The 27451-nt window shown below is 43.0% G+C and overlaps 1 protein-coding gene and 1 pseudogene across 3 annotated transcripts; both read left to right on the forward strand.

Moving 5' to 3' along the window:
* The first annotated feature begins 505 nt into the window (after positions 1 to 505).
* LOC124016879 lies at positions 506 to 11684 on the forward strand (annotated as a pseudogene).
* A 564-nt stretch (positions 11685 to 12248) lies between these two features.
* Positions 12249 to 26591, forward strand: LOC124031242 (exportin-2-like). 3 transcript variants are annotated; one of them, XR_006838095.1, is made up of 25 exons: positions 12249 to 12403; positions 13434 to 13524; positions 13668 to 13810; positions 13931 to 14032; positions 14240 to 14385; positions 14492 to 14582; positions 14745 to 14852; positions 14969 to 15061; positions 15147 to 15314; positions 15407 to 15536; positions 15661 to 15726; positions 15804 to 16006; positions 16114 to 16198; positions 16310 to 16371; positions 16497 to 16633; positions 16710 to 16813; positions 17075 to 17172; positions 17277 to 17427; positions 23606 to 23814; positions 23956 to 24053; positions 24159 to 24244; positions 24440 to 24521; positions 24777 to 24923; positions 25003 to 25235; positions 25725 to 26591. XR_006838095.1 is itself a non-coding variant. In XM_046342292.1 (25 exons), exons 2-25 carry the CDS (start codon positions 13440 to 13442, stop codon positions 25812 to 25814), a joined length of 2916 nt encoding a protein of 971 aa, XP_046198248.1. In that variant the 5' UTR covers positions 12249 to 12403; positions 13434 to 13439; the 3' UTR covers positions 25815 to 26591. The 3 variants fall into 3 exon arrangements, 1 of the variants encoding a protein (XP_046198248.1); XM_046342292.1 differs by having other exon boundaries at positions 24777 to 24925; positions 25006 to 25235; XR_006838096.1 differs by lacking the exon at positions 12249 to 12403 and adding an exon at positions 13201 to 13299.
* The last annotated feature ends 860 nt before the right edge of the window (positions 26592 to 27451 follow it).

The raw sequence follows: 27451 nt of genomic DNA on the forward strand, positions 1-27451 counted from the left end.
GGCAGAATGGAATGTTTTGCCCATTCATTTATTGAAAGTTTGTTGTCAACTTAGATTCCTCTCATGCATTTTCCAGCAAATGACCAATACATTTTAGACCATGCAAGTAAAAAAATAAAAGTATGCTTTCGCTCTCTAGTTTCCATTGCCATTAGCCTACACATATGATAGACAGCGTTTTCTTTTCTTTAAAGAAACATAGTAATTTATGCAATTCTGGATGTTGTTTACACAACTGGCAACAGCTAGCAACAATTAGAAAATGACTTTTGAGGATACACTGTCGAAATTAGATCTAGTATCAGGTTCCCCTGTCCATGTCATTTTAATCATTGTGGTCTAAAATAGTCAAAATAAAATATTTTAGATTGTGGTCTAAAATAATTCGAATAACTCAGATTTGAATCAATCAGATATTTTATTTTTAAGTTTATAACGGAAGTGATCGGATGCGTCTTCTGCTGCTACGTTCACACACATTTTATTTGTTCTAAATGATCAACTTTCTCGAATGGTTTGCTTTCTCTTCTACATATTATAATTAGTTTGAGACTGGAGTTAAGATCCTGCAGGTTTAAACGATGAGTATTCACCCAACCGTGTGGTTAAATATTTAGTTACTTATTCACATCTTTCTCTTTGTGTGTTAGGGAGATTATGGGTAGCATTAGCTAGCTGACGTTAGCTTGCCGTAATTGATGCTGAGGCTAGCCAGGTATCTAATATTCAACCTGCAAGATGTACGTACCATTGTTGTCTGTAAAGAAACTGCTGCAACAACGTCTCTGTCATCTCGCAACAAAAGAGAAACAAGAATGTTATCATATGCCAGTAGTGTTAATGGGGACACAGGCAATTTTGAATAAAATGCCCAAATGTGGCTACAGCTGCTCTATCCCAGACAGCTGTCAAATCAGCACCCAACTGCTCTCCTCATCTCAGACAGTAAAGAGTCGTCGAGTGAGGAGTAATTGCAATTGATCACTGAACAGGGCCTTCATGCTATTCTAGGTAATGGCATCGAAGCATGATTAGAGCCTGTTTGATGAGAATGTTAATACAATATCTCGCAATATTTGTAACTTTGTAGCTAAATTGACTTCATATGCTGTTGTTATTTAGCCTTTTTCTTCTTTCCAGGTATTGGACTCATCATGGGCTCAAAAAGGAGAAGGGCTACGTTCCCCTCTAGTAGTGTCAGTGGGAGGGACTTTGAGGATGGACAGCGTCATCCTCGGCATCTTCAGTAGGTCGGAAAAGGAGAAGAACCTCTAACATTCCCACTGTTGATCCAGGAAGTTCAGCTAAAAGCCTTTTTTTTGTGTAGAAACATTGCTTTCCAATACAAATATAGTACTCAACTTCTGTGGTTATGCCTTCGGATCATGTCTTAACCCAAATTGAATTATTGAATTTTGACTCTAAATCAGCAGGCACAAGTCAAACCGTTGTGTAGTTTTTGAATAAGTGTTCATAAACATGGTTGCCTGTATTGTTTTGTGTTCATCTACTATGTTTTGCCTCCAGATTGCAGTATGCCATGAACTGTACAACACTATCAGAGTTTATAAGGATGTTATGTGAGCTGTTCATAAGAGCACCCAAGAGACGGGACAGAGGATGGTTAATATAGAATGGTTACAGATACAGGTATGCTACCCAACCATCTGACTGAATATACTGTAAGTGGTATGCATACAATAAATCACTGGTCATTTTTTTCTCAGATGAGCCTCAACAGAAGTATTTGGGCCATGGCAAATGACATAGATCTCCTGGCCAAGAATGCCAAAATGTACAATGAGCCTGGGTCACAGGTTTTTACGGTATGCTGTACTACAACTAAGAATTAAGTCAGAATTATGATGTCAGTTTTGTTTGTTATAATGCTTTCTTTCTTATTTATTTAAGGATGCCAACACAATCAGAAATATTTTTTCACAGAGAAAGACAGAAATTGAGCATGCTGTGCCCATCAAATCCAGCATTCGCATCAAGTAAGCAATACCATAAACAGAACAGAAAGTATAATGTAAGAGCAAACAACATGCAATATTTACAAGGATTTTCCATGAATTAAACGTGTGTGTGTGTGTGTGTGTGTCAGGAACAGAAGGTCAACCCAGGGAGACCAGCTATTACCATGGTTCTTCAGTATGAGAGTGATGACGATGGCATTCTGGCTGGTACGTCTCATTGGTCTGTTAGCTGTTCTGGCTCTGCATTATCAACCTGGTAAAAAATAAGGAACATATAAGAACAGAAGGGACATTGCAGTACTAAGTATACTAATATATGAGGGTTTGTCAGAAGACTTCAGACTTCATCTGTCTGATTCGATTGTCTCTCATTGCCCAGGGTCTGTCCACTGTGACGAGGGTGAGTCGGAGGCAGAGAGCATCCACCACAGCATGGACATGAGTACCCCCATCTTCCAGCTGTACGAGGCTGTGCGGGGCGGAAGGAACAGCCAGGGACAGCTTATCTCCGAGCCTTTCCTCCAGCTGCCCTCCAGGAATGACTACCCAGACTACTACCAGCAGATCAGCCAGCCCATCTCCCTGCAACAGATTCTATCTCTGCTCAATATAAAAATAGCAGATTTGAAAAGTTGTTGCACAAAAAAGGGTTATTTGAAACAAATTAATGCAAGTGTGATTTATGTCATCTGGTCTCCAAGATGGTCCATTTAATAGTCTCTGTCAAGTTTTATTCAGGCCTAATAATTTTCCTAAATCAGCTGCTGTATGTTTTGCTGTGGCGTAACATGGCATGAGCTGTACAGTGTATTTCTATCCCATCCCTTCCCAAATACGAGAACCCTTAATTCCCCACACACAGGAACAAATTGAAGAACAACGAGTATGAGAGCAGCTAGACGCAGACCTCACTCTGATTTTTGAGAATGCCAAGCGCTGCATTATGCCTCACTCCTCCATCTATAAGCACGTGCTGAAACTCAACCACATTCAGCAGGTCAGTGGGTGCAAGAGCTGCCAATGCTGAAACTCAAGTTCAAACCCAAGCTCTGCTGTAGTTGTGTATCCATATCTGTATGACTGTAAAGTATCCTATGCTAATTATTGTATGTAACATTACTGAAGTATTTAATTTACAATGAGATGATACTGCTGCTTAGGTAAGCTGGTCTCTGTGGTGTTAAGCATTGATTAGGTCTGTCTCACTGTCCTCTGTGCCAGTAGTGTCTTGGGCAGTCTTCTCTATGTTCTGTACTCAGTTGCAATCAATTGTTTTGTGGATAGTTGTGTGTTCTACTCATAAATAGACTGAAGATGAAATATTGGAGCTGCCGAACCATGATGGCTTGTAGGTTTGGGAGGGCACTACTTTTGTGCAAGTGAGGGCACTAATTTTGTGCAGTTCGTCAAATTTCTGCCCTGTTAAAGCTGCCCCGGCTACTGTAAGTGCTGTTATTGTGAAGTGGAAACGTCTAGGAGCAACAACTGCTCAACTGTGAAGTGGTAGGCCACACAAGCTCACAGAACGGGACTGCCGAGTGCTGAAGCGCACAGCTCGTAAAAATGGGCTGTTCTCGGTTGCAACACTCACTATCGAGTTCCGAATTGCCTCTGGAAGCAATGTCAGCACAAGAACTGTTAGTCGGGAGCTTCACTAAATGGTTTTCCATGGTCGAGCAGCCGCACACAAGCCTAAGATCACCATGCGCAATGCCAAGCGTTGGCTGCAGTGGTGTAAAGCTCGCCGCCATTGGACTCTGGAGTGATACATCGCGCTTCACCATCTGGCAATACGACGGACAAATCTGGGTTTGGCAGATGCCAAGAAAACGCTACCTGCCCAAATGCATAGTGCCAAGTGTAATGTTTGGATGAAGAATAATGGTCTGGAGTTGTTTTTCGTGGTTCGGGCTAGGCCCCTTAGTTCCAGTGAAGGGATATCTTAACACTACAGCATACAATGAAATTCTAGACGATTCTGTGCGTTTGACTTTGTGGCAACAGTTTGGGGAAGGCCCTTTCCTGTTTCAGCTTGACAGTGACTCCGTGCACAAAGCGAGGTCAATACAGAAATGGTTTGTCAAGATTAGAATGAGATATTCAGTGCAAACAGGTGTCCACATACTTTTGGCCATGCAGTGTATGTATTTTTCTCTAAATGCCCCTCAGTTTCACCACGGACTACTTGATGTTGATCCAGGTCTATAACGATTCCAACATCCTGGAGAAAATCATGAAGGGCAAATGGAGGGATCTTGTCCCAACGCTTGATGACGATGACATGACGTCACCAAAGTTGAAAATAAGTATGTTGCTGACGATCCAATTTGTCTTAAATCATTCAGATCCAGTATATGGATGTCATTCTAGCCTAGTCGTTTCACATTATCACTTTATCCCCAAATTGCTAATACACACACACCCTCTGTAAATCCAGGGAAGAGTGGCATTATCCCGAAGAAGTCCAAGTTCCTGACCCCCCTGCAGCAGAAGCTGAACGAGCTGTACGAGGCGTTGAAGAACTTCACAGACAAGCGTGGCTGCCGCCTCAGCACCATCTTCCTGCGGCTGCCGTCGCCCGCCGAGCTGCCCAACTACTACATCGCCATCAAGAGGCCTGTGGACATGGAAAAGGTCAAGAACCACATGCTGATCAACAAGTACCAGGATGTAGACGCGCTGGTGGAGGACCTGGTGCTGATGTTCAACAACACCTGCACCTACAATGAGTCCGAGTCTCTGATCTACCGTGACACCCTGGTGCTGCACCGTGTGCTGCTGGAGACCCGCCGGGACCTGGAGGGGGGTGAGGACGCCCATGTGCCCGACGTGGCCCACCTCATCCACAGCCTCTTTGTCTCCGTGCTAGGCCATCAGGACGATGAGGGTCGTTGCTACAGTGACTCGCTGGTTGAGATACCTGCTACTGACCTCAGCAGCCCCGACAGACAGCCGCTCAACTTTGAGATCATCAGGACTAATGTAGACCAGGGACGCTACAAGAGACTAGACTTGTTCCAGGATCGCATGTTTGAGTTGCTAGAGAAGGTGCACGCACAGGTGGGGCACAATTAGGGAACAGTGTTTGCCATGTTCTCTTATTTTCTCTCTCTCTGCGATCTTTGGGTAATATCAACCATAGGTCTGATTTCTGTGCATTTAAGTTAGAAAGTCCTATGAAATTACCCTGGAATATGATCAAAGTATATGTGATGTCACTCCAGGACGGACTCTGAGATCTTTGAGGATGCGGTAGAGCTGCAGCAGTTTTTTTATCCGGGTCCGAGATGAGCTGTGTAAGAATGGCAAAATCCTACTTACCCCCGCCCTCAGCTACACCTCCAAACACCTGTCCAACGACGTGGAGAAGCAGAAGAAGGAGAAACTACCCAAGTACATAAAGGAGGACAAGCTCAAGAGGGAGGAGGAGAAAAAAGGTTTGCACTCTCTGACACGCTGAACCTAGCAACTTGTAGCAGGGTAGATAGATATACCTATTCCACCAATCAAAGCAACAATAGTTACCCAGTGGCACCAGTTATAGGGCTAATAGTAATCATGACATGTTTTTACTGATTAACCAAGTTGAGTTGTGAACCCACAAAAGCTGAGAAGAGTGAGGACCCTGTCGGAGGGGCATGGCAGTCTGGTCTCCAGGGTACCTCCAGCCAGGACTGTAGCTTCAAGGACAGCATGTACCATGTGGGAGACTATGTGTACGTGGAGCCTGCTGAGCCCAACCTGCAGCCACACATCGTCTGCATTGAGCGCCTGTGGCAGGAGGTTAGTGCCTTTGCACATCCACTACTGAAAAACGGTTCAAACAAGGTGCTTAAAGTTCACAGGAGGTTGGTGGCACCTTAATTGGGGAGGACGGGCTCGTGGTAATGGCTGGTATCAAATGCATCAAAACACAAGCCATTCCATTAACATTATCATCAGCCGTCCTCCCCTCAGCAGCCTCCACTGTTAAAGTTCTTGAATTTGGCACTCTGAAATTCAAGAACTGGAATACCTTGAGTATCTGACATTTTCTCAAGTTGAAAAGTACTTGAATTAAAATGAGAGGAGAACAGAAAATGATCAAATATGTTAATATGAAAAATATTGGAGAAATTTATTGATTTTGCAACCTCATTTTCTCACGTGTTTCGTGCTCTGGTTGCCAGGCGAGCTCGTTCATTCCACCCACACTGCCACTAAGCCAGGCAGGTTCATTACTGACTGATTAGGCGCCACCAAACGCCACATCAATAGCTAAAATGCCGGGCTGTATGCTCTTTATGTTCGACTGCTCCCCCGGTAGCTAGGTAGCTCAAGGGCTCTGGCTATCAATTTGTAAGTCGCTCTGGATAAGAGCGTCTGCTAAATGACTTAAATGTAAATGTAAATGTATTAGCCAGGTATACTTCCGGTCAACAGTTTTAGAACATCTACTCATTCCAAGGGTTATTCTTTATTTTTACTATTTTCTACATTGTAGAATAATAGTGAAGATATTAAAACTATGAAATAACACACATGGAATCATGTAGTAACCAAAAAAGTATTAAACAAATCAAAATATATTTGAGATTCTTCAAATAGCCACCCTTTGACTTGATGACAGCTTTGCACACTCTTGGCATTCTCTCAACCAGCTTCATGAGCTAGTCACCTGGAATGCATTTCAATTAACAAGTGTGCCTTGTTAAGTTAATTTGTGGAATTTCTTTCCTTCTTATTGCATTTCATGCTAATTTCATGCTAATAAATGTTTCACAGAGTTCAAATATCAGACACTTCAGAACATCAACTGTTCAGAGGAGAAAGCGTGAATCAGGCCTTCATGGTCAAATTTCTGCAAAGAAACCACTTCTAAAGGACACCAATAAGAAGAGACTTGCTTGGGCCAAGAAACACGAGCAATGGACATCAGACCGCTGGAAATTTGTCCTTTGGTCTGAAGTCCAAATTTGAGATTATTGGTTCCAACTGCCGTGTCTTTGTGAGACGCAGAGTAGGTGAAAGGATGATCTCTGCATGTGTATTTCCCACCGTTAAGCATGGAGGAGGTGTGATGGTGTGGGGGTGCTTTGTTGGTGACACTGTCTGTGATTTATTTAGAATTCAAGGCACACTTAACCAGCACGACTACCACAGCATTCTGCAGCGATACGCCATCCCATGTGGTTTGCGCTTAGTGGAACTGTCATTTGTTTTTCAACAGGACAATGCCCCAACACACCTCCAGGCTGTGTAAAGGCTATTTTACCAAGAAGGAGAGTGACGGAGTGCTGCATCAGATGACCTGACCTCCACAATCCCCCGACCCTCAACCAAATTGAGATGGTTTGGGATGGGTCGTACCGCAGGTTGAAGGAAAAGCAGCCAACAAGTACTCAGCACATGCGGGAACTCCTTCAGGACTGGTGGAAAAGCATTCCAGATGAAGCTGGTTGAGAGAATGCCAAGAGTGTGCAAAGCTGTCATCAAGGCAAAGGGTGGCTATTTGAAGAATCTCAAATATAAAATATATTTCATTTAACACGTTTTTGGTTACTTCATGATTCCATATGTGTTATTTCATCGTTTTGATGTCTTCACTTTCATTCGACAATGTAGAAAATAGTAAAAATAAAGAAACCCTTAAATGAGTAGGTGTTCTAAAACTTTTGACCGGTAGTGTAGCTAGCAAAAACTAGCTGGCTAGAAGGATGACGTTAGAGGCTAACATTGAACAGAGCCTGCTCAGCAGGAGCAGTTGACTGAAATTAAGCTCCCGAGTGGTGCAGTGGTCTACGGCACTGCATCTCAGTGCTAGAGGCGTCACTACAGACCCTGGTTCGATTCCAGGCTGTATCACATCTGGACGTGATTGGAAGTCCCATATGGTGGCGCACAATTGGCCCAGCATCGTCCTGGTTTGGCCAGGGTAGGCCGTCACTCTAAATAAGAATTTGTTCTTAACTGACTTGCCTAGTTAAATTAATAAAAAACCTAGCTATAATCAAAAGATGGGCTACTATAAGTTCTCATAACAAAATACCTTTTCTTTACAGAGAGTAGTGAGACAGGCTGCAATGAAGGAAGCAAAGGAGATGCACAGAGAGAGGAAGCATTGAAGCAAGCAGGGAGAGAGGTTAGTAGTATAGTGGTTCCCAAACTTGGGGTCCGGGACCCATGTTGGGTCTCCTAAAATGTAAATAGGGTACCCTGAGAGAGTCTTTAATCTTATCAAACACATTAATAACCTGTTTCTCTTCAAATGGGTATAGAATACAACATTTTAGAGTCAACTAAGGGCCTTTTACACTGTCAGAATTCACTTTCATGTCATTATGTGTTGGGACAGCCTGTGGGACCAAACATTTTGCAAAATATAAAGACAATTTAAGTATAAAGACAAATTAATATTATTATGTACACTGAACAAAAATATAAATGCAACATGCAACCATTTCAAAGATTTTACTGAGTTACAGTTCATATAAGGAAATAAGTCAACATCATCTGTACTGACTTATAACTCTTATGTAGTAAATAAGTAGTAAAACACATATTATTGAGTAGAACTGTTAAGGTAGTGATGAATAAATAGTATGTTTATTTTTATAAGGTTGTGGCGATAAACTGCCATCTGTTGGTGACTAGAAATAATTGCATAATAAGAAATACTACAAATTGATGGTCCTTGAAAATAAATATTAGTGCTTGAGAAAGTACTAGAAAGTCCTTAAATTTCACTTACCACTGTTTGTACAAACCCTGTAGTAGTGATGCTGCATTATTCTTTCATTTTGTTGTGGAAATGGTCTGACATTCAATAATTTATTTTGCAGTTCACTTTGACTGCTTCAAAATCACACACACACACATGAAGAATCAATTGGTCTGTCCTTTTTTATAGTATTGCTCTGTGTTCTTCCCTTCACATTCCAGGTGAGAAGTGGCTGTATGGCTGCTGGTTCTACAGGCCAAATTAAACATTCCATCTTGCTACACGCAAGTTCCTGGCGAAGGAAGTCTTCAAGAGTGACTACTTCAACAAGATTCCCATCAGCATGATACTGGGAAAAGGTGTTGTCATGTTTGTCAAGGTACTAAGCTATTTTCTATTTCCATGTTTCAGCTCTTTGTAATATGGTTGAAGCATGACACGTTTCGAGTGAATCATTGCATGATGTTATTGACCTTGGCTTTTGTTTTGTGACTGATTCCAGGACTACTTTAAGCTTCACCCAGAGGGCTTCAGGGCAGATGATGTGTATGTCTGTGAGTCTCGCTACTCAGCCAAGACCAAGAAGATCAAGGTGTGGATCATGCCCCTGAGCTCCGTTAGGTTTGTCCCTCGGGACATACTGTTGCCTGTAATCCGTGTTGCATCCATGTTCTCCCCTAAGCAAGATGAAGAGAAGTCTGCAGAGATACAAGAAGAGGGCAAAGCCGTGGACACTATTGTGGATAAGGTGAGTGGTTGGAAATCATGGCCACTATGACTTTGATTAAATGTGATCCAACAGAGTGCAAACAAAGACAACCTGACTGTGTGTGTATGTGTAGGAGAGGGACGATGTAACCCTGGACATGACCAATAGGGAGCCAGGCTGCCAGTACTATGAGCAGCTCTACTACAACGACACCTGGCTAAAAGTGGGAGACTGCGTCTATATTCGCTCACATGGACTAGTCTCGCACCGAGTGGGGAGGTAGGTTAAATACAAGTCTACAGACACATTTCCCAGAATTGGATATTTCTTGAAATATAATTATTATTCATTTAGTGTATTTAAAATAAAGTAAAAATAAAGTGGAAGCATTTACAGCACAGACTGTAAATGCTTGTTATTTTATTACTCACATCTGTATTTGAGAATGAGTAAAGAGGCCCTTGACACTGTTTTCATTTTATGATTGATCCCGACAGCAGGCCCCACCACCCTACCCAAGACAGGGCCAGCCTGCCTTCCAGCAGCCCTCAACACCCTTATTTGTAGACCCTCCAACCAAGCCTAGGCGCCTGCTCCACTCAGAGGCATACCTGAAGTACATTGAGGGACTTAATGCAGAGTCCTCCACCATCAGCAAGTGGGACCAAACTCTCTCAGGTGAACACTCATCACTGAAAGAAAGTGATTTACACCCCAACAAATTTACAAATCACTTGTACAATATTTCAGTGATTGATGTATCAGTAAATTACCTTCTTGAACAACAGAAAAAACATATACAGACAGTAGTATAATTTGTCCTTGCCTGCATAGTGTATCATGAATGTACAGTGTGTGCTTTCTATACCCTTGACCTTGTTCTGAACACCTACAAAACAAAGGTCATATGGTTTGGTAAGAAGAATGCTCCTCTTCCAACAGGTGTTATTACTACCTCTGAGGGTTTAGAGATTGAGGTAGTCACCGCATACAAGTACTTGGGAGTATGGCTAGACGGTGCACTGTCCTTCTCTCAGCACATATCAACGCTGCAGGCTAAAGTTAAATCTAGACTTGGTTTCCTCTATTGTAATTGCTCCTCTTTCACCCCACCATGCTAGATTATGGAGACGTAATTTATAGCTCGGCAGGTAAGGGTGCTCTCGAGCGGCGAGATGTTCTTTACCATTCAGCCATCAGATTTGCCACCAATGCTCCTTATAGGATACATCACTGCACTCTATACTCCTCTGTAAACTGGTCATCTCTGTAAACCCGTCGCAAGGCCCACTGGTTGATGCTTATTTATAAAACCCTCTTAGCCCCCCCTCTCTGAGATATCTACTGCAGCCCTCATTCTCCACATACAACACCCATTCTGCCAGTCACATTCTGTTAAAGGTCCCCGAAGCACACACATCCCTGGGTCGCTCCTCTTTTCAGTTCGCTGCAGCTAGTGACTGGAACAAGCTGCAACAAGCACTCAAACTGGACAGTTTTATCTCAATCTCTTCATTCAAAGACTCAATCATGGACACGCTTACTGAGTTGTGGCTGCATTTGTATAATGTATTGTTGTCTCTACCTTCTTGACCTTTGTGCTGTAGACTTTGCCCAATAATATTTGTACCATGTTGTGTTTCTACCATGCTGTGTTGTCATGTGATGCTGCCTTATGTTGTTGTCTTAGGTTTCTCTTTATGTAGTGTTGTCTCTCTTGTTGTGATTTGTGTTTTGTCCTATATTGTATTTATTAATCCCAGGCCCCTGTCCCTTTAGGCCTTTTGGTAGGCCATCATTGTAAATAAGTATTAGTTCTTAACTGACTTTCCTAGTTAAATAGAAATAAATGTACTATTTCCTAATAACCTTGTGTATGTATGTGCTGTGTATGTGGGAATGTTTCAGCAGCTCGAAAGAAAGATGTGCGAATGACCAAGGAGCATGAGAGCCGGCTGCCGTCCCATTGGCTGAAGAGCAAGGGCGCCCATTCCACAATGGCAGACTCACTGTGGCGTCTGCAAGACCTGTTGCTGCGTGATACACTGAACATCCTCCAGACGAACAACCAGTAGGATATCTGAGCCACTGCTCCCGACACTGTCAGACAGGAAATGGGTTTAGGCTCATTTGAAAATGTGTAAATGTTGTTTTGTTATGTTACGTTAAATGTGGGCATTCGTTTGTAGAATGGTTAAATTAGCTTGCTTACTCTGTTCAAGCTGTTTTGTGTCTGTATTTTAATTGTTCTAACAAGTGCATTATTGTATTTAATGTTTCTGTGATGGATAAACGTTTTCATAAAAAATGCAGAGAAGGGACTTGTTCTTGACTGCTAATTTAGTGGCTGTATACTACAATATGGAACATTCTAGTGGGCAGTGGGAATCCAGTGGTGACTCTGCACCAGACAAGAAACGAGAAGGGGAACCAACATACATTGTTTTTTCTTTAAGTTGTTCCATTAGGCTGGTTTAACCAATTCTGATATTTTTTCTCTAATTGGTCTTTGAACCGATCAGATCAATGCTGAAAAGATCTGATGTGACTGGCCAAAATACCAATTAGTGAGAGAAGATCCCAATTCAGCTGCCTGTCTAAATGCAGTCTTCCATGACCTGACTATGAGGATCAAAACCGTAATGTATATTTGGTAAATTGTCACTGACCGACTGCTCTACAATGATGAGTAGGCTAGTTATTTATGATGGAAGGTGATTTGTAGATCAGGCAGTAGGCACGATGAACAATCCCAATGACTAGGTGAACATACTTGATCAATCAATAATTGTGATCAATTCATTAGTCCATATTGTATATACAATCTCGTCCGAACACTCGCCCATGCCCATCCCTTCTTTTCAAGTGCGCTGGGGCTTGTCCAGCGTGGTTTTCCAAACTTGTTTGCGCACGCCCAGTGCACAGACCGCCCAGTGGTTTAAGATTTTGAAAGCCATTTCGTCCGGCAGCAGCGAATAACAGCACAGACGCCGGCTGAGACAAAAGCAAGAGAAGGTATGAGAGCTCTTTGTAATCTCATCGCTCTATCAAATTACACATATGCATGTACATTGTTGGCTAGTTTGTAGAGATAAACTGCGGTAGCCATTTCTAATTTTCCCATCGTGGATAATTTAGCTTGGTAAGTTAAGTAACTAGCATTAGCAAGCTAGGTAAATGGCTAGCTAGTTACTTGCAAAATATTCATTCACAGATAGTACTATACCACGAGGTCACTACAGAATAGGCAGTTTTTTTTTACAGGAAATGATTTCAGAACTAGCTAACGTTAACTAATTCGCCCAAATGTAACACGCGCATCAGATACTAGCGCGCAAGAAGACGTTTTAAGTTAGCCATGGCATGGCTGTCATTTAGGCTATTTTTGCTAGTACTGCTGGCCTACCAGACAGTCATGGCTAGTTTAGCCTGTTATTAGTTACATAAGTAACTTAGCTAGCTAACATGCTCAGTCATTCGGTAGCTACGTTTTATATTATTGAAACTAGTGTTGGATATTTTTTATCCTACAGTTCTAAACTAGTGAAACGTAAATATTGTTGAATGAGCACCATGCCAGAGTACAGTGCTAAAATTGCTAGCTAGTGAGTAACTGCAGCCTCCATGTCCCGCCCCAAATTTACTGTGATTGGATAAAGTTTCTGACCTCTGGAAAATAACGAATTCCATTGGAGCACAAAGATGATGCAAGGCTAGCTTGCTTGACTTAGTCAAATTGATTGGCTGAATACAACTATCTATGCCTTCAGGTGTCGTCGTCGTGCGGTGAAATGTTAGTGAGTAGGTGTGAAGTTACTGCGCATGATTAGAAAGTGGGTAGCTGGAGACGCCATTGAATGACAATAAACCTCTATCGTTTCACACCTGCACTGTTGGAGCTCGGCAGTTAGGTATTTCCCTGTACACTGCAACTAAATCTGCGACCCTGTGAATGTGACTAAATAAAAAGTTGTGTCTTATCAGCTAATAGTCATCTAGTTGAGACCATCACCATGTCTAATGTAATGACTGACTTTCTTTCTAGGGCACCATGGAGCTGAATGATGGAAACCTTCAGACACTCACAGAATTTATGCGCAAAACTCTGGACCCGGATCAATCAGTCAGGCGTCCAGGTATGGGAGCTCAGAGTAGAATGCATGTTCATTTAAAACACCCATGCACAGATCAGTCATGGTATGAACATGCATACTTTGGGCATTATGTACAATTTCCTGTTGCTTGACTGGAATATTCTTATTTCCCTATTTTCTTCCAGCTGAAAAGTTTCTTGAGTCAGTTGAAGGGAACCAGAACTACCCAATATTGCTGCTTACATTATTGGAGAAATCTCAAGACAACGTGATCCGGGTGTGTGCAGCGGTCACCTTTAAAAACTACATCAAGAGAAACTGGCGCATAGTAAGTTAGTTAGTGGTTGCCTGAATATTGGAACAAATCAAAGTGTTATGAGTTGTGCAAGTATTGTTGGCCCAACGTTGGCATGACAAGTCCTACTTTGTATCCTAATATCGCTTTCAGATTGAAGATGAACCAAACAAAATCTCAGATCCTGACCGAACCACTATCAAGGCCAACATTGTACATTTGATGTTGAGCAGCCCTGAACAGATTCAGAAACAGGTATGTCTGCACAAGAGGCAAGACCTGTTACCTGTCAATCTATTGTACATAGTCAGTGAGCTGGTGCTGGTTTGAATTACTTTAATCAGAGGTTCTTGGAATCCGTCTACATGAGTTCACAATCCTTTAGGATAATCCTTTTACGCAATAAAAAGGGCCATTTCCATATGTATTAGTTTTACTCTAGTGTTTACTGTTCTTCTACAGTTGAGTGATGCCATCAGCATCATCGGCAGAGAGGACTTCCCTATGAAGTGGCCGGACCTCTTGACAGAGATGGTGACCCGCTTCCAGAGCGGAGACTTCCACATCATTAACGGAGTGCTCCGGACCGCACACTCACTTTTCAAGAGGTTAATCACCATGGGCATGAACGTGGTCCTCTAATGATAGGTGTAATAGTGAATTATGTCTTTGGTTAGTTTTTAAAGATGTTTACACTGATCTTCTATTTTCCAGGTATCGTCACGAGTTTAAGTCGAATGAGCTGTGGCTGGAGATTAAACTGGTGTTGGACACGTTTGCGAGTCCACTGACTGAACTCTTCAAGGTTGTTTACAGAGTTAATCAACCCTAACAATTTAAATATATTTCAAGTAAAAACAACAGTTCATGAAATTGGTACTGGCCATCGCCTGCTTTTAGTTTGTAGGACCTAAATTATTCAGACATGGGAAGTCATTGTCTGTTATTCATGTATATTGTTTCTCAGGCCACCATTGAGCTGTGTCAGACCCATGCGACGGACATCAATGCTTTGAAGATCCTCTTCTCGTCCCTTACTCTGATTTCAAAACTCTTCTACAGTCTCAACTTCCAGGTGTGTCTCTTATCTGCTTTATGACCACAAGGACATGCTGCATGTTGCTGAGTTGTCATGTGCTTTTCACTGGAGTAAAAGTAATCTCATCCTTCCAACTTTCACTGCCTTCACAGGACCTTCCTGAGTTTTTTGAGGACAACATGGAGACCTGGATGTCTAATTTCCATAACTTGTTGACCTTGGATAACAAGCTACTACAAACAGATGTGAGTGGACTTTCACTTGTAAAATGTTCAAGTTACTACATCAGTTGATTCAATCTTTGATAACCTTGTCTTTTTCACCCAACAGGATGAAGAGGAGGCAGGTCTTCTGGAGCTGCTCAAATCTCAGATCTGTGACAACGCTGCTCTTTACGCCCAGAAGTACGATGAAGAGTTCCAGCCTTACCTGCCTCGCTTTGTCACTGCTATCTGGAACCTGCTGGTCTCCGCAGGCCAGGAGGTCAAGTACGACCTGGTGAGGCTGCTGATGACACATTCATGTACCTTATCAATAGATCATGTGGACCGCCTGCTAATATATTTGCTGCTTTTTGTTTTGTGATATAGCTTGTGAGCAATGCTATTCAGTTCCTGGCATCTGTGTGTGAAAGGCCCCACTACAAGCATCTGTTTGAGGACCAGAACACACTCACCAGTATCTGTGAGAAGGTCATTGTGCCCAACATGGAGTTCAGAAGTGAGTTGAGACTGAAATAGTGTCTTGGGCATGAATGGGTATTTAATACATGGCATTGTACTTTAATGGCAGATATCTGCATAATGGTCTCTGGTACAGATGCATAGATTTCTTTGGTTTCTAGGTGCTGATGAGGAGGCCTTTGAGGATAACTCTGAAGAATATATCCGAAGAGATCTTGAAGGATCAGGTAATAACCCAAAAATGAGCTGGAGTATTGTTTAAGCATACGGTTGTTGACCCCTCTGTTATGTCTCCTCCCTAAAGACATAGACACTCGGCGCAGGGCTGCCTGTGACTTAGTGAGGGGTCTGTGTAAGTTCTTTGAGGGCCCGGTCACAGCCATCTTCTCTGGCTATGTGAACTCCATGCTGGGGGAGTATGCCAAGAACCCAGTGGTGAACTGGAAGCACAAAGATGCTGCCATCTACCTGGTCACATCTCTGGCCTCTAAAGCTCAGACAGCGAAGGTATGGTTATACTTCCTTTTGTATTTGGGTGTGTTTGTGTAACATTGCTGGATTATAAACATGATTTCAGTAGACATTGAGTAATGTAAAATGTGTATCTTTTTAAGCATGGTATCACCCAGGCTAACGAGTTGGTGAACCTCACAGAATTCTTTGTGAACCACATTCTCACAGACCTCAATTCCCAAAACGGTACATATAAAGTTGAACGGATAAACAAATGATTAATGAATTCATTGTCACAGCTGTGGATTGCTTTATCTGCACTTTTATCAAACATGCTTTTACTCTGTTCTATTCTAGTCAATGAGTTTCCAGTGTTGAAGGCTGATGCCATCAAATACGTCATGATCTTCAGGAGTCAGGTTTGTTTTGGTTTTTTCTCCTCTGAAAATTCACTGTCATGAGTTCAGCCTACTTAAAGGTTGAAATCAACACTTTGAGGGGCCTGTGAATATCCAGTCCTCCTCTGTACCCTCTTGTCTTCCAGTTGCCCAAAGAGCAGCTGCTGCAGGCTGTCCCTCTGCTGGTGGCCCACCTACAGGCGGAGAGCACAGTGGAGCACACCTACGCTGCCCACGCCCTGGAGAGACTTTTTACCATGAGGGGCCCCAACAACTCCACACTGTGAGTAGTTACCCAGCTACGTTAAGTCTATAGTTGATTATCTTAATCTTATCCAACACTACACAATGTGTTTCAGTATCACTCCTACAGAGATGGCCCCCTTCACGGAACAGCTGCTCAACAACCTGTTCAAAGCCCTGGCTCTGCCTGGCTCATCAGAGAACGAATATATCATGAAAGGTACGGGAGTTTGAGGGTTAACTGCTCTGCTAATAACTGAAATATTTTTAATGATATGTCTAACTATCCTTTTGCGGCTAGGATGATTATTATCTATCCTAGGATAACTATCATTTTGTGGTGACATGAGGTTGCGGACAACCTCATGTTACTACTTAAGCTTTTGTGGGCAATGGTTTAAAAAATATATATATTTCTAATTTTATTTTAGAGTATGCGATCCTTGTTTTCTACCCTGACAGCTCCTTCATTCTCTTCCAGCCATCATGCGCAGCTTTTCCCTCCTGCAGGAGACCATTGTTCCTTACATCCCCACACTGATTGGCCAGCTCACTCACAAGCTCCTCCTAGTTAGCAAGGTAGGTCACACCCTTGTCTGTGCGGTGGATGCATACACACATGAGCTGACGTACATTGTGTCCAAGTGGCAGCTGTATATACCGGTATCATGTGTTTCTTTCAGAACCCCAGCAAGCCTCACTTTAATCACTACCTGTTTGAGTCCCTGTGCCTGTCTATCCGGATCACCTGCAAGGCCAACCCTACCACTGTGGGCAGCTTTGAGGAGGCCCTCTTCCCAGTCTTCACTGAGATCCTACAGAATGACGTACAGGGTATGTGGCTTTACCCTAGAAAGCAGGTTACAGCAGTCCATGTTAAGCATAAGATTGCTCATCTTAGGACAGGCCTAGGAAAGTGAGTGGAAGGTAAATTATTTTTATTTATTGGATCCCCATTAGCCGATGACAATGGCGATAGCTAGTCTTATTGGGGTTCGACACATAACAAAAAAATACTTTTAAAAATGTACATTTAAAAACATTAACGTGTGTGTGCATCGATCAGTTACACAGCTCGGTACATTCACACAAGTAGGTCACATTTGGGTGAGGTGTTGTGCCTTGGTGTTGCTTTATTTGTTTTTTCAATCCAAGTTTGGTAATTAAGTCTTTCTTTGCAGCACTTGACCATATGACTGGACAATAATCAAGATAAGATAAAACTAGAGCCTGCAGGACATTGTGGAGTGTGGTGTCAAAAAAGCAGAGCGTCTCTTTATTACAGACATGCCTCTCCTCAACTTTACAACCATTGAATCTATATGTTTTGACCGTGACAGTTTACAATCTAAGGTAACAACAAGTCATTTTGTCTTAACATTTTGTTCAACAGCCATACCATTCATTACCAGATACAGCTGAGGTCTAGAACTTAGGGAATGATTTGTACCAAATTCAATGCTCTTAGTTTTAATGTTCAGGACCAGCTTATTACTGGCCACTCATTTGAAAACACACTGCAACTCTGAGGGTTTCAGTGACTTCATTAGCTATGGTTGACTCATCAGAATACATGGACATGCATGCCTTTTAATGCCAGCCGCAGGTCATTGGTAAAAAATAGAAAAGAGTACAGGGTCTAGAGAACTGCCCTACGGTACACCACACTTTACATGTTTGACATAGAAGCTTCAATGAAATAAAACCCTCAGTTCTTTCGATTGCCATATTGTGGATTCAGAGCAGTGGTTGAAAAGCCACAACGCATACTTTTTCTCTACCTTTTTATGGTCAATAATAACAAAGGCTGCATTGAAATTTAACCGTACAGCTATCAATTTCTTTCAACCAGTCATTTGTCAGTGCAGTACATGTTTAGTGCCCTTCTCTATAAGCATGCTCAAAGTCAGTTATTTTGTTTGCAGAGAAATAGCATTGTATTTGGTCAAACTACATTTTTTTTCCTACAGTTTTTAAGAGCTGGCAGGTCTGCTCTTAGAACCAGGTAAGGCCGCTTTGCCCCTCTTGGTTAGCTAAATTATTTTTGCTTCAAACCAGGCCTGAGGACAAACACTTTCCTCTAGGCTCAGATTAAAAAATATGACAGGAGTGGCTGTAGTCAGCTACCGTCCTCGGTACCACCTCTCCCACACTACATTGACAAAATTGGACCTTACAATGCTTTTCTTTAAATAAATAAAAATGCATGAGTATGATTGGTCATTGTTCCATTGTTGGCATTTCCTGCCTAAGTCTGGCTACTTTGCCAATGAAATAATTGTCAATATCAAAAGGTTTTGATGAATAAGCCATCTGACTCAATGAAAGATGGGAGTTGAATTTGTCTTTCAGCCCATAATTTAGGCACCCCCCCCCATCATTCTTTATACCATTGATCTTGGCTATAATACAGTTTATTTTTGCTGCTTTTAGTCAAATTTCAAAATGTGCAGTGAGATGTGTAGTCAGAATTATTATCCACTTTGCCACATCTCTTTCAAAGTTCAAAACGCACTCGCACATCCGAGTAATCTAATTTGCAGGTGCATGGCAACAGTTGAACAAGATGAAGGAAAAATGAAACCGCGCACTACTCTTGATAGTATCACTGATATTTAATAAGCTTATGTATCGGCCTTCATCAGAGCTTCTGTGGATTTCTTTAAATGTGTTCCCTTATGTAGACCTAGCCCCTCCCACATCCGTTCTACACATTTGAATGGGGTTGAAGGCAAAGGGGAAAACAAATGAGTTCTCCCAAATATATCAATATGCATTTCATAAATATTCTGAAAGTGTATAAATAAGACTTATGAAACACGTCTGTAAAATCACAATGAGGACATGGCAAGTTTATATTAGTCGTTTGGTACATCATATGAAGAAAAACACCATCTCAACCTGAATCTGAATATCTTTGTTGCAAATGTGCCATACGTCCATGCTTGTACATTTTGTCGAAATTACACAAACTTAAAACACAAGGCAACTATCCAGGCAGACCAGTGGTTGTAGGAATAGGCTCAATGCTAGAGCCATTGTCGAACTTTGTAGACTCTTATTAAAACTCATGTGCAATCATTGCCATATCTAAAAGACTCTGCTCTATAGACTTCATAAACAAGATCTCACCAATAACGGGTTTAAAAGAAGACTGTATTCTGGTCACATTAGATGTCGAGTCTATATACCAGCATTCCCCATGTGTGGGGGTTGGCAGCACAAGCACACTATTTGGGAGATACTAATGAGTATCTACCAACAAACTTCATTTTAGAGCTGAATATGTTTTGACGTGTAACTATTTTAGGTTTGATGGTGAATACTACCTCGTACGCGAATGGAACATCGATGGGCTCCACATTCGCTCTGAGTTATGCTAGCCTTTGTCTTTTTGAAGAATGTTTTAACAATGACAATCCATTTTTTTAACAAAGTCCTGAAGTGGTATCGATATATTGCAATTTTTTGCATGTGGGAAGGAACTGAAAAAGAGCTGTCAGATTGACATTGACCTTAATCTCAAATTCACGATTGAACATGACACTCAACGTGTTCATTACCTATATGTGGATTGAGAAATCAAATGGAACCCTGTCTACAACTTTGTATAGAAAAGAAACGGACACAAATACACTATTACAAGGGGACAGCTTCCACCCTGAGCCATTAAAAAGGGGACTTCCAAGTAGCCAATTTTTCAGACTGCGCCGTATCTGCCCCTCCTCAGAGGATTATCTAGGAAAAGCTGCGGAGATTAGGTTTCTAAGAGGCTATGAGCCACAATGTGTGGATGAAGCTCTTAATTTGGCATTGGAAAAAACACGAGAAACTGTTAAAAAAAGAGACCCGCTAAAGAAAACACCGTAATGTTCACAACTACATATAAAAGTGGGAGGTGTGGTCAACAAACACTGGCATATTTTATCATCGGACACAGCTTTGCCGCCTGAATTTCAAAATCCACCACTTATTGTGTATAGGAGAGATCGCAATTTACGCGATTAAATTGGTTCATGCCAACTGCCAGCCACAAAAGAATATCAGCCAAGCCCTTTTATGCCCTCTACCAAATGGTAGATATAAATGCAGAGGATGCGCACAGTGCAACAATATGAAGTGTGAATATTTCTGCCACTCACACACAGGAAAACGGTTCCACCTATATTATTTACATTATTAAATGTCCATGTGGGCTCTGCTATGTCGGTAACCTCTCGTTCTCAACAGAGAAATAGTGAGCACAAAAGTTAAATCAGGAGAAACGACAGGGATTATCCAGTCGCAGTACATTTCAATGACCTGAAGCATGATATTTCTACTTTTTTTTTTTTAGATATATTTTTTTTAGATTTGTGGCATAGAAAGTTAAGATTTCAGACTGGGGAGGTGATATCAATAATACTGAGTAGAAGGGAATGTTTTGGGATTTTCATCGTCCAGACATTATTTCCTAAAGGGCTGAATGATGAAATGTATGTATGTATGTTATGTTATGTTATGTTATGTTGTGAATTTGAACATGAATTAAGTGCCTATTTAAGATTTCTCTGTTTTTTTGTATGATGTACCCAATGATTAATGTAAAGTTCTGACAATGCAGTAATAACCGAGTAATCTAACTTAACAATTCCACAACTACTACCTTATACACACAGGTGTAAAGGGATGAAGAATATCTACATAGTTATATGAATAAGTGATGGTACAGAACGGCATAGATAAGATGCAGTAGATCGTATGGAGTACAGTATATACATATGAGATGGGTTATGTAAACATTAAGTGGCATTGTTTAAAGTGGCTAGTGATACATTTTTTTACATGTATGGCAGCAGCCACTCAATGTTTGGCCTTCCTGTGACATCGGGTGGTGTAGGTGTCCTGGAGGGCAGGTAGTTTTCCCCTGGTGATATGTTGTGCAGACCTCACTACCCTCTGGAGAGCCTTACGGTTGTGGGCGGAGTAGTTGCCGTACCAGGCGGTGATACAGCCCGACAGGATGCTCTCGATTGTGAATCTGTAAATTTGTGAGTGCTTTTGGTGACAAGCCAAATTTCTTCAGCCTCCTGAAGTTGAAGAGGCGCTGCTGCGCCGCCTTCACCACACTGTCTGTGTGGGTGGACCAATTCAGTTTGTCTGTGATGTGTACGCCGAGGAACTTAACTTACTACCATCTCCACTACTGTCCCGTCGATGTGGATTTGGGGGGTGCTCTGCTGATCATCTCCTTTGTTTTGTTGACGTTGAGTGTATTTTCCTGACACCACACTCCGAGGGCCCTCACCTCCCTCTAGGCCGTCTCATCATTGTTGGTAATCAAGTCTACCACTAGTGTCGTCTGCAAACTTGATGATTGAGTTGGAGGCGTGCATGGCCACGCAGTCGTGGGTGAACAGGGAGTACAGGAGAAGGCTCAGAACGTACCCTTGTGGGGCCCCAGTGTTGAGGATGAGGGGTGGAGATGTTACCTACCCTCACCACCTGGGGGAGGCCCGTCAGGAAGTCCAGTACCCAGTTGCACAGGGCAGGGTCGAGACCCAAGCTCTCGAGCTTGATGACGAGTTTGGAGGGTGCTATGGTGTTAAATACTGAGTTGTAGTCAATGAACAGCATTCCCACAGGTATTCCTCTTGTCCAGATGGGGTAGGGCAGTGTGGTTGCGATTGCGTCAAGCAATTTTGAATGTGTCTAGGGTGGAGGTGATATGGTCCTTAACCAGTCTCTCAAAGCACTTTATGATGACAGAAGTGACTGCTACGGGGTGAGTTGTTTAGCTCTGTTACCTTAGTTTTCTTGGGAACAGGAACAATGGTGGCCCTCTTGAAGCATGTGGGAACAGCAGACTGGGATAAGGATTGATTGAATATGTCAGTAAACACACCAGCCAGCTGGTCTGCTCATGCTCTGAGGACGCGGCCAGGGATGCCGTCTGGCGAGGATTAACGCGTTTAAATGTTTTGCTCCCGTCGGCTGCAGTGAAGGAGAGTCCACAGGTTTTTTTGTAGCGGGTCGTGTCAGTGGCACTGTACTGTCCTCAAAGCGAGCAAAGAAGTTGAGTCTCTGGGAGCAAGACATCCTGGTCTGCGACGGGGCTGGTTTTCTTTTTGTAATCCATGAATGACTGTAGGCCCTGCCACATACCTCTCTACTGACGCTTAGCTTGTTTGATTGCCTTGCGGGGGGAATAGCTACACTGTTTGTATTATGACATGTTTCCGGTCACCTTGCCCAGGTTAAAAGCAGTGGTTCGCGCTTTCAGTTTCTGTTTTGGGAATGTATTAATAGTTGCTGTGGGTACGTAATCGCCAATGAACTCACTCACTGAATCTGTGTATTCGTCAATGTTTGACGCAATGCGAAACCTATACCAATCCACGTCATCGACGCTATCTTGAAGCGTGGTATCAGATTGGTTGAACAGACCTGAGCGCAGGAGCTTCCTGTTTTAGTTTGTCTGTAGGCTGGAAGCAACAAAATGGAGTCGTAGTCAGCTTTTCCGAAAGGAGGGTGTGGGAGGGCCTTATATGCCTCGCGGAAGTTAGAATAACAAGGATCAAGGGTGGCCATCTCTGTCGGCGCTGGAAATGGGTACATATACACTATCAAGCATTTCACTTGGTGGCCTATAGTAACACCACAAAAGGAAAATACTTTAGATGTGCCAGGTGAACCTGCAACCACAACACTGCAATAACACTTGACATAAGATATTATCTAAGCGTTACAGGATCGGGTAGTATCACTGGACACAGTGGTCCCAGCTACTGTATTTCGGTATCTTAACTAAAAAAAGGTAGCTAGCTAGTAACAACTTTTTCAATGGACTTTCCAAAACAACAAACCAAGCTCTCCCTCGTTCAACAGGAAGTGGGGTGCTACCAGGTTAAAATGAGTGTTGACATCAGAAGGGGTGAAGGGTTTGTGGAGCCATCCTCTGAACTGCATGTATGCAAGCTTGACAAACTACACATTGACCTTCTTACATCAACTTTCCCCCCTTCTGTTGCAGAGTTTGTGCCCTACGTGTTCCAGGTGATGTCTCTGCTTCTGGAGATCCACACCAGCTCCATCCCTAACTCCTACATGGCCCTGTTCCCCCACCTGCTGCAGCCCGTGCTTTGGGAACGCACTGGCAACATCCCCCCTCTGGTGCGCCTGCTTCAGGCCTACCTGGAGAAGGGGGCTGCCACCATAGCCAGCTCTGCTGCTGACAAAATAGTGAGTAACATCTGGGGGCATGTTGGTGGTAATAGGACTCTTACTGTACATAATATTCTGTAATCTACCAGTCTTAGTTGAACTGAGGTGTGCAATTGGTTAGTTGTGATAATCTGCCGTTAAACTGCTCTCCCTGTACAGCCTGGTCTGCTAGGAGTCTTCCAGAAGCTCATAGCCTCCAAGGCCAATGACCACCAAGGTTTCTACCTGATGAACAGCATCATAGAGCACATGCCCACGTGAGTCGACCACTTCCACCTGTCTATCTGATAACTAAATTAAGGACTTTGTCTGTAATTTTTAGGGCGGCTGTATCATGAGTTGTCTTGCTCTCTCTTTCTCAGGGAGTCCATTGTTCAGTACAGGAAACAGATCTTCATTCTCCTCTTCCAGAGACTGCAGAGCTCCAAAACGACCAAGTTCATCAAGAGTGAGTACAGCTTAAAACTAATGTTGACATTGTTTATTTTGAAGTACAATTGAAACTGCACACACATCCTCTTGGTCTTTGTCATGCTCGCATAACAACAGTGTCTGGTTGTATTAGCCTAGTTTCAAAATGTACATAGTGTGGCTCTGATCTCTCCTCAATGCTGCACATTTTCAAAGGTCCTCTTCTCCATAGGTTTCATGGTTTTTATCAATCTGTATGGTGTCAAGTATGGAGCCATTGCTCTGCAGGAGATCTTTGACAGCATACAGCCAAAGTAAGTCTCTTGTCAGATGAAATGAGACTAGCATGTTTGACGTGTTTTCCATCATTGATATGTTCATTAGTGTAGCCTTAAAGCTAAGTGTGCAGATCTGCTCGCTGAACACAAACCAGTCAGTTCTCCCTTTTGGTTTTAAAGGCCAACCATGTCATATGTGAAAGGATAAGCCTGGAAGTTTAATCACAGTCCGTAATTATTCTGATAGTCATGCGCAAAGGTATTCTCAGTACTGGGTATTCTCTCTTGTAGGATGTTTGGCATGGTGCTGGAGAAGATAGTCATTCCAGAGGTGCAGAAGGTGTCTGGCCCAGTGGAGAAGAAGATCTGTGCCGTGGGCATCATCAAGATCCTCACTGAGTGCCCGGCAATGATGGACACAGAGTACACCAAACTCTGGTGAGAAACGGTCCTGAAGTATTATCACACTTCAGTGTTTCTAGTAAATTAATGGTCTGCTAAATTGTTTATTCTTTAGGACCCCCCCTGCTCCAGGCCCTGATTGGTCTGTTTGAGCTGCCAGAGGATGACAGCATCCCTGACGACGAGCACTTCATTGACATTGAGGACACAGCCAGTTACCAGACGGCTTTCTCCCAGTTGGCCTTTGCTGGGAAGAAGGAGCACGACCCCATCGGCGACGCTGTCAGCAACCCCAAGATCCTGCTAGCGCAGTCCCTCCACAAGCTATCCACTGCCTGTCCTGGGCGGGTAAGGTTATATATTAAAATGCATGAATACTATGGGCTATGTTTAGAGGCATTGGGGCTCTTGGCTAAATCATTCCTTATAGCAGGAACATCTATACAGCAAGACTACAAGAGATGGCACATCCACCTTGCATTCCAATCTTCTACCCGCTTCATACGAGTCAGACGTTCAGTTTTAAGCAGAGTTTAAAACAAAATGGTGTAGAAGTTAAACCACCTGTGGTTAGTGTCTGCTCTGGGATTGGAAGGTGTGGGGTTTGATACCTAGTCAAGTCATATCAAATGCTACAAAAATGAAGAATATGTTTTGGAGGTGAGTCATATCAAATGTAGATGCGAGACTGCTGAAAGAGCAGTGGGTCAGATTCGAACCCTTGCAGCGGTACATGCTTAGACTGCAAATAGTTGATTATTTTGTGTAGTGTATATAGATGCTTACATTTTAGTAGTTGACAGATGAGTGACTCTCTCCTCTTCTCCCCAATGGCAGGTCCTCTCTATGTTGAGCACCAGCCTGAATGCTGAGGCCCTCCAGTACCTGCAGGGTTATCTCCTGGCTGCATCTGTGCAGCTCGTGTGAAGACAAGACGGCTTCCGCTCTGATGCGTAATGGAGACCATGACAATGCACAATGACTGGGCACGGTCTGTCGCCCATGGGCAACACTGGGACAGACTCGCCAGGACTGAGTGGACAGAAGACTGACTGACTTTACTCATGGTGGATACTTGGACAATGGGTCAACATTTTCATTTATGAATTGGAATTTCTATGATTTTAAGTGTTAAAAGAAAATGCATTTAATATGTTACCTTTAATGAGCGCTCCAGAATATATTTTGTATTTTGGGGGGGGGGCTCGGTCCCTAATTGGCTTGCTGTGCGGTTGGCAAGTTGAGCAAGGCTGTTGTCACCAACACTCAGCTTTGTGAATATAATACTTTGATATGACTGTTTCTGCTTGTTTGTCGATTTGTCAGTTATAACAACGGCTAGTCATTGTTCTAGAATACTGTCAATTCACAAGTATTGGCCCCAAAACATTATGCTTAAAGGGATACTTAGAGATTTTGGCAATGATTTGCTCTATTTCCCCGGAGTTCGATTGAACTAGTGGATACCATTTTTAGGTCTGGTTGGTATGAAGGAATTTAGAGCTAGTTTTGCAAACCAATGCTAACTAACCTTAGATACCCGTAGACTTACTCTGGGGAAGTAGAGCAAGGGCCTCATTTACAAAATCCTGAGGTATCCCTTTAATGTTTTTCTGCATGTAGCTAGTCATAGCATTGTCTTTTTTGATGTGAATAAAGAGGCACTTGTATAAAACCGGTGCTGTGTAGCACTTTCAGTGACAACTCCTGTCAATGTGATTAAGTCCAAACTGCATTATGAACTGTCTGCTTTAGAGGGATGACTGAAAAGCCTGAATGAGTCCCAGTTGAACCAGTGAAATGATTTATGCAAGCAATATGCTTAACTTTATCTTTACTAGAGGCTGCTCACCTACTAGACCTGTGCTGGTTCTGAGGTACTGTCCCAATCTGTCATACTCCCAGTCACTGGTGTCACAGGAACATTCCCACTACCTTCCCTCTCCCAGTCCCTGGTGTCACAGGAACATTCCCACTACCTTCACTCTCCCAGTCTCTGGTGTCACAGGAACATTCCCACTACCTTCACTCTCCCAGTCCCTGGTGTCACAGGAACATTCCCACTACTGTCACTCTCCCAGTCCCTGGTGTCACAGGAACATTCCCACTACCGTCACTCTCCCAGTCCCTGGTGTCACAGGAACATCCCCACTACTGTCACTCTCCCAGTCCCTGGTGTCACAGGAACATTCCCACTACCGTCACTCTCCCAGTCCCTGGTGTCACAGGAACATCCCCACTACTGTCACTCTCCCAGTCCCTGGTGTCACAGGAACATCCCCACTACTGTCACTCTCCCAGTCCCTGGTGTCACAGGAACATTCCCACTACCGTCACTCTCCCAGTCCCTGGTGTCACAGGAACATCCCCACTACTGTCACTCTCCCAGTCCCTGGTGTCACAGGAACATTCCCACTACCTTCCCTCTCCCAGTCCCTGGTGTCACAGTAACATTCCCACTACTGTCACTCTCCCAGTCCCTGGTGTCACAGGAACATTCCCACTACTGTCACTCTCCCAGTCCCTGGTGTCACAGGAACATTCCCACTACTGTCACTCTCCCA

Source organism: Oncorhynchus gorbuscha, linkage group LG03, assembly GCF_021184085.1.
Source record: "Oncorhynchus gorbuscha isolate QuinsamMale2020 ecotype Even-year linkage group LG03, OgorEven_v1.0, whole genome shotgun sequence".
Lineage (NCBI taxonomy): Eukaryota > Metazoa > Chordata > Actinopteri > Salmoniformes > Salmonidae > Oncorhynchus > Oncorhynchus gorbuscha.

Bases quoted from the DNA above. Each gene is read 5' to 3' on its own strand.
- LOC124031242 (XM_046342292.1), top strand. From the start codon at position 13,440: ATGGAGCTGAATGATGGAAACCTTCAGACACTCACAGAATTTATGCGC. The intron at 13,811-13,930 runs GTAAGTTAGTTA...TATCGCTTTCAG, and splicing joins TCAAGAGAAACTGGCGCATA to ATTGAAGATGAACCAAACAA. The intron at 17,173-17,276 runs GTAGGTCACACC...TGTTTCTTTCAG, and splicing joins AGCTCCTCCTAGTTAGCAAG to AACCCCAGCAAGCCTCACTT.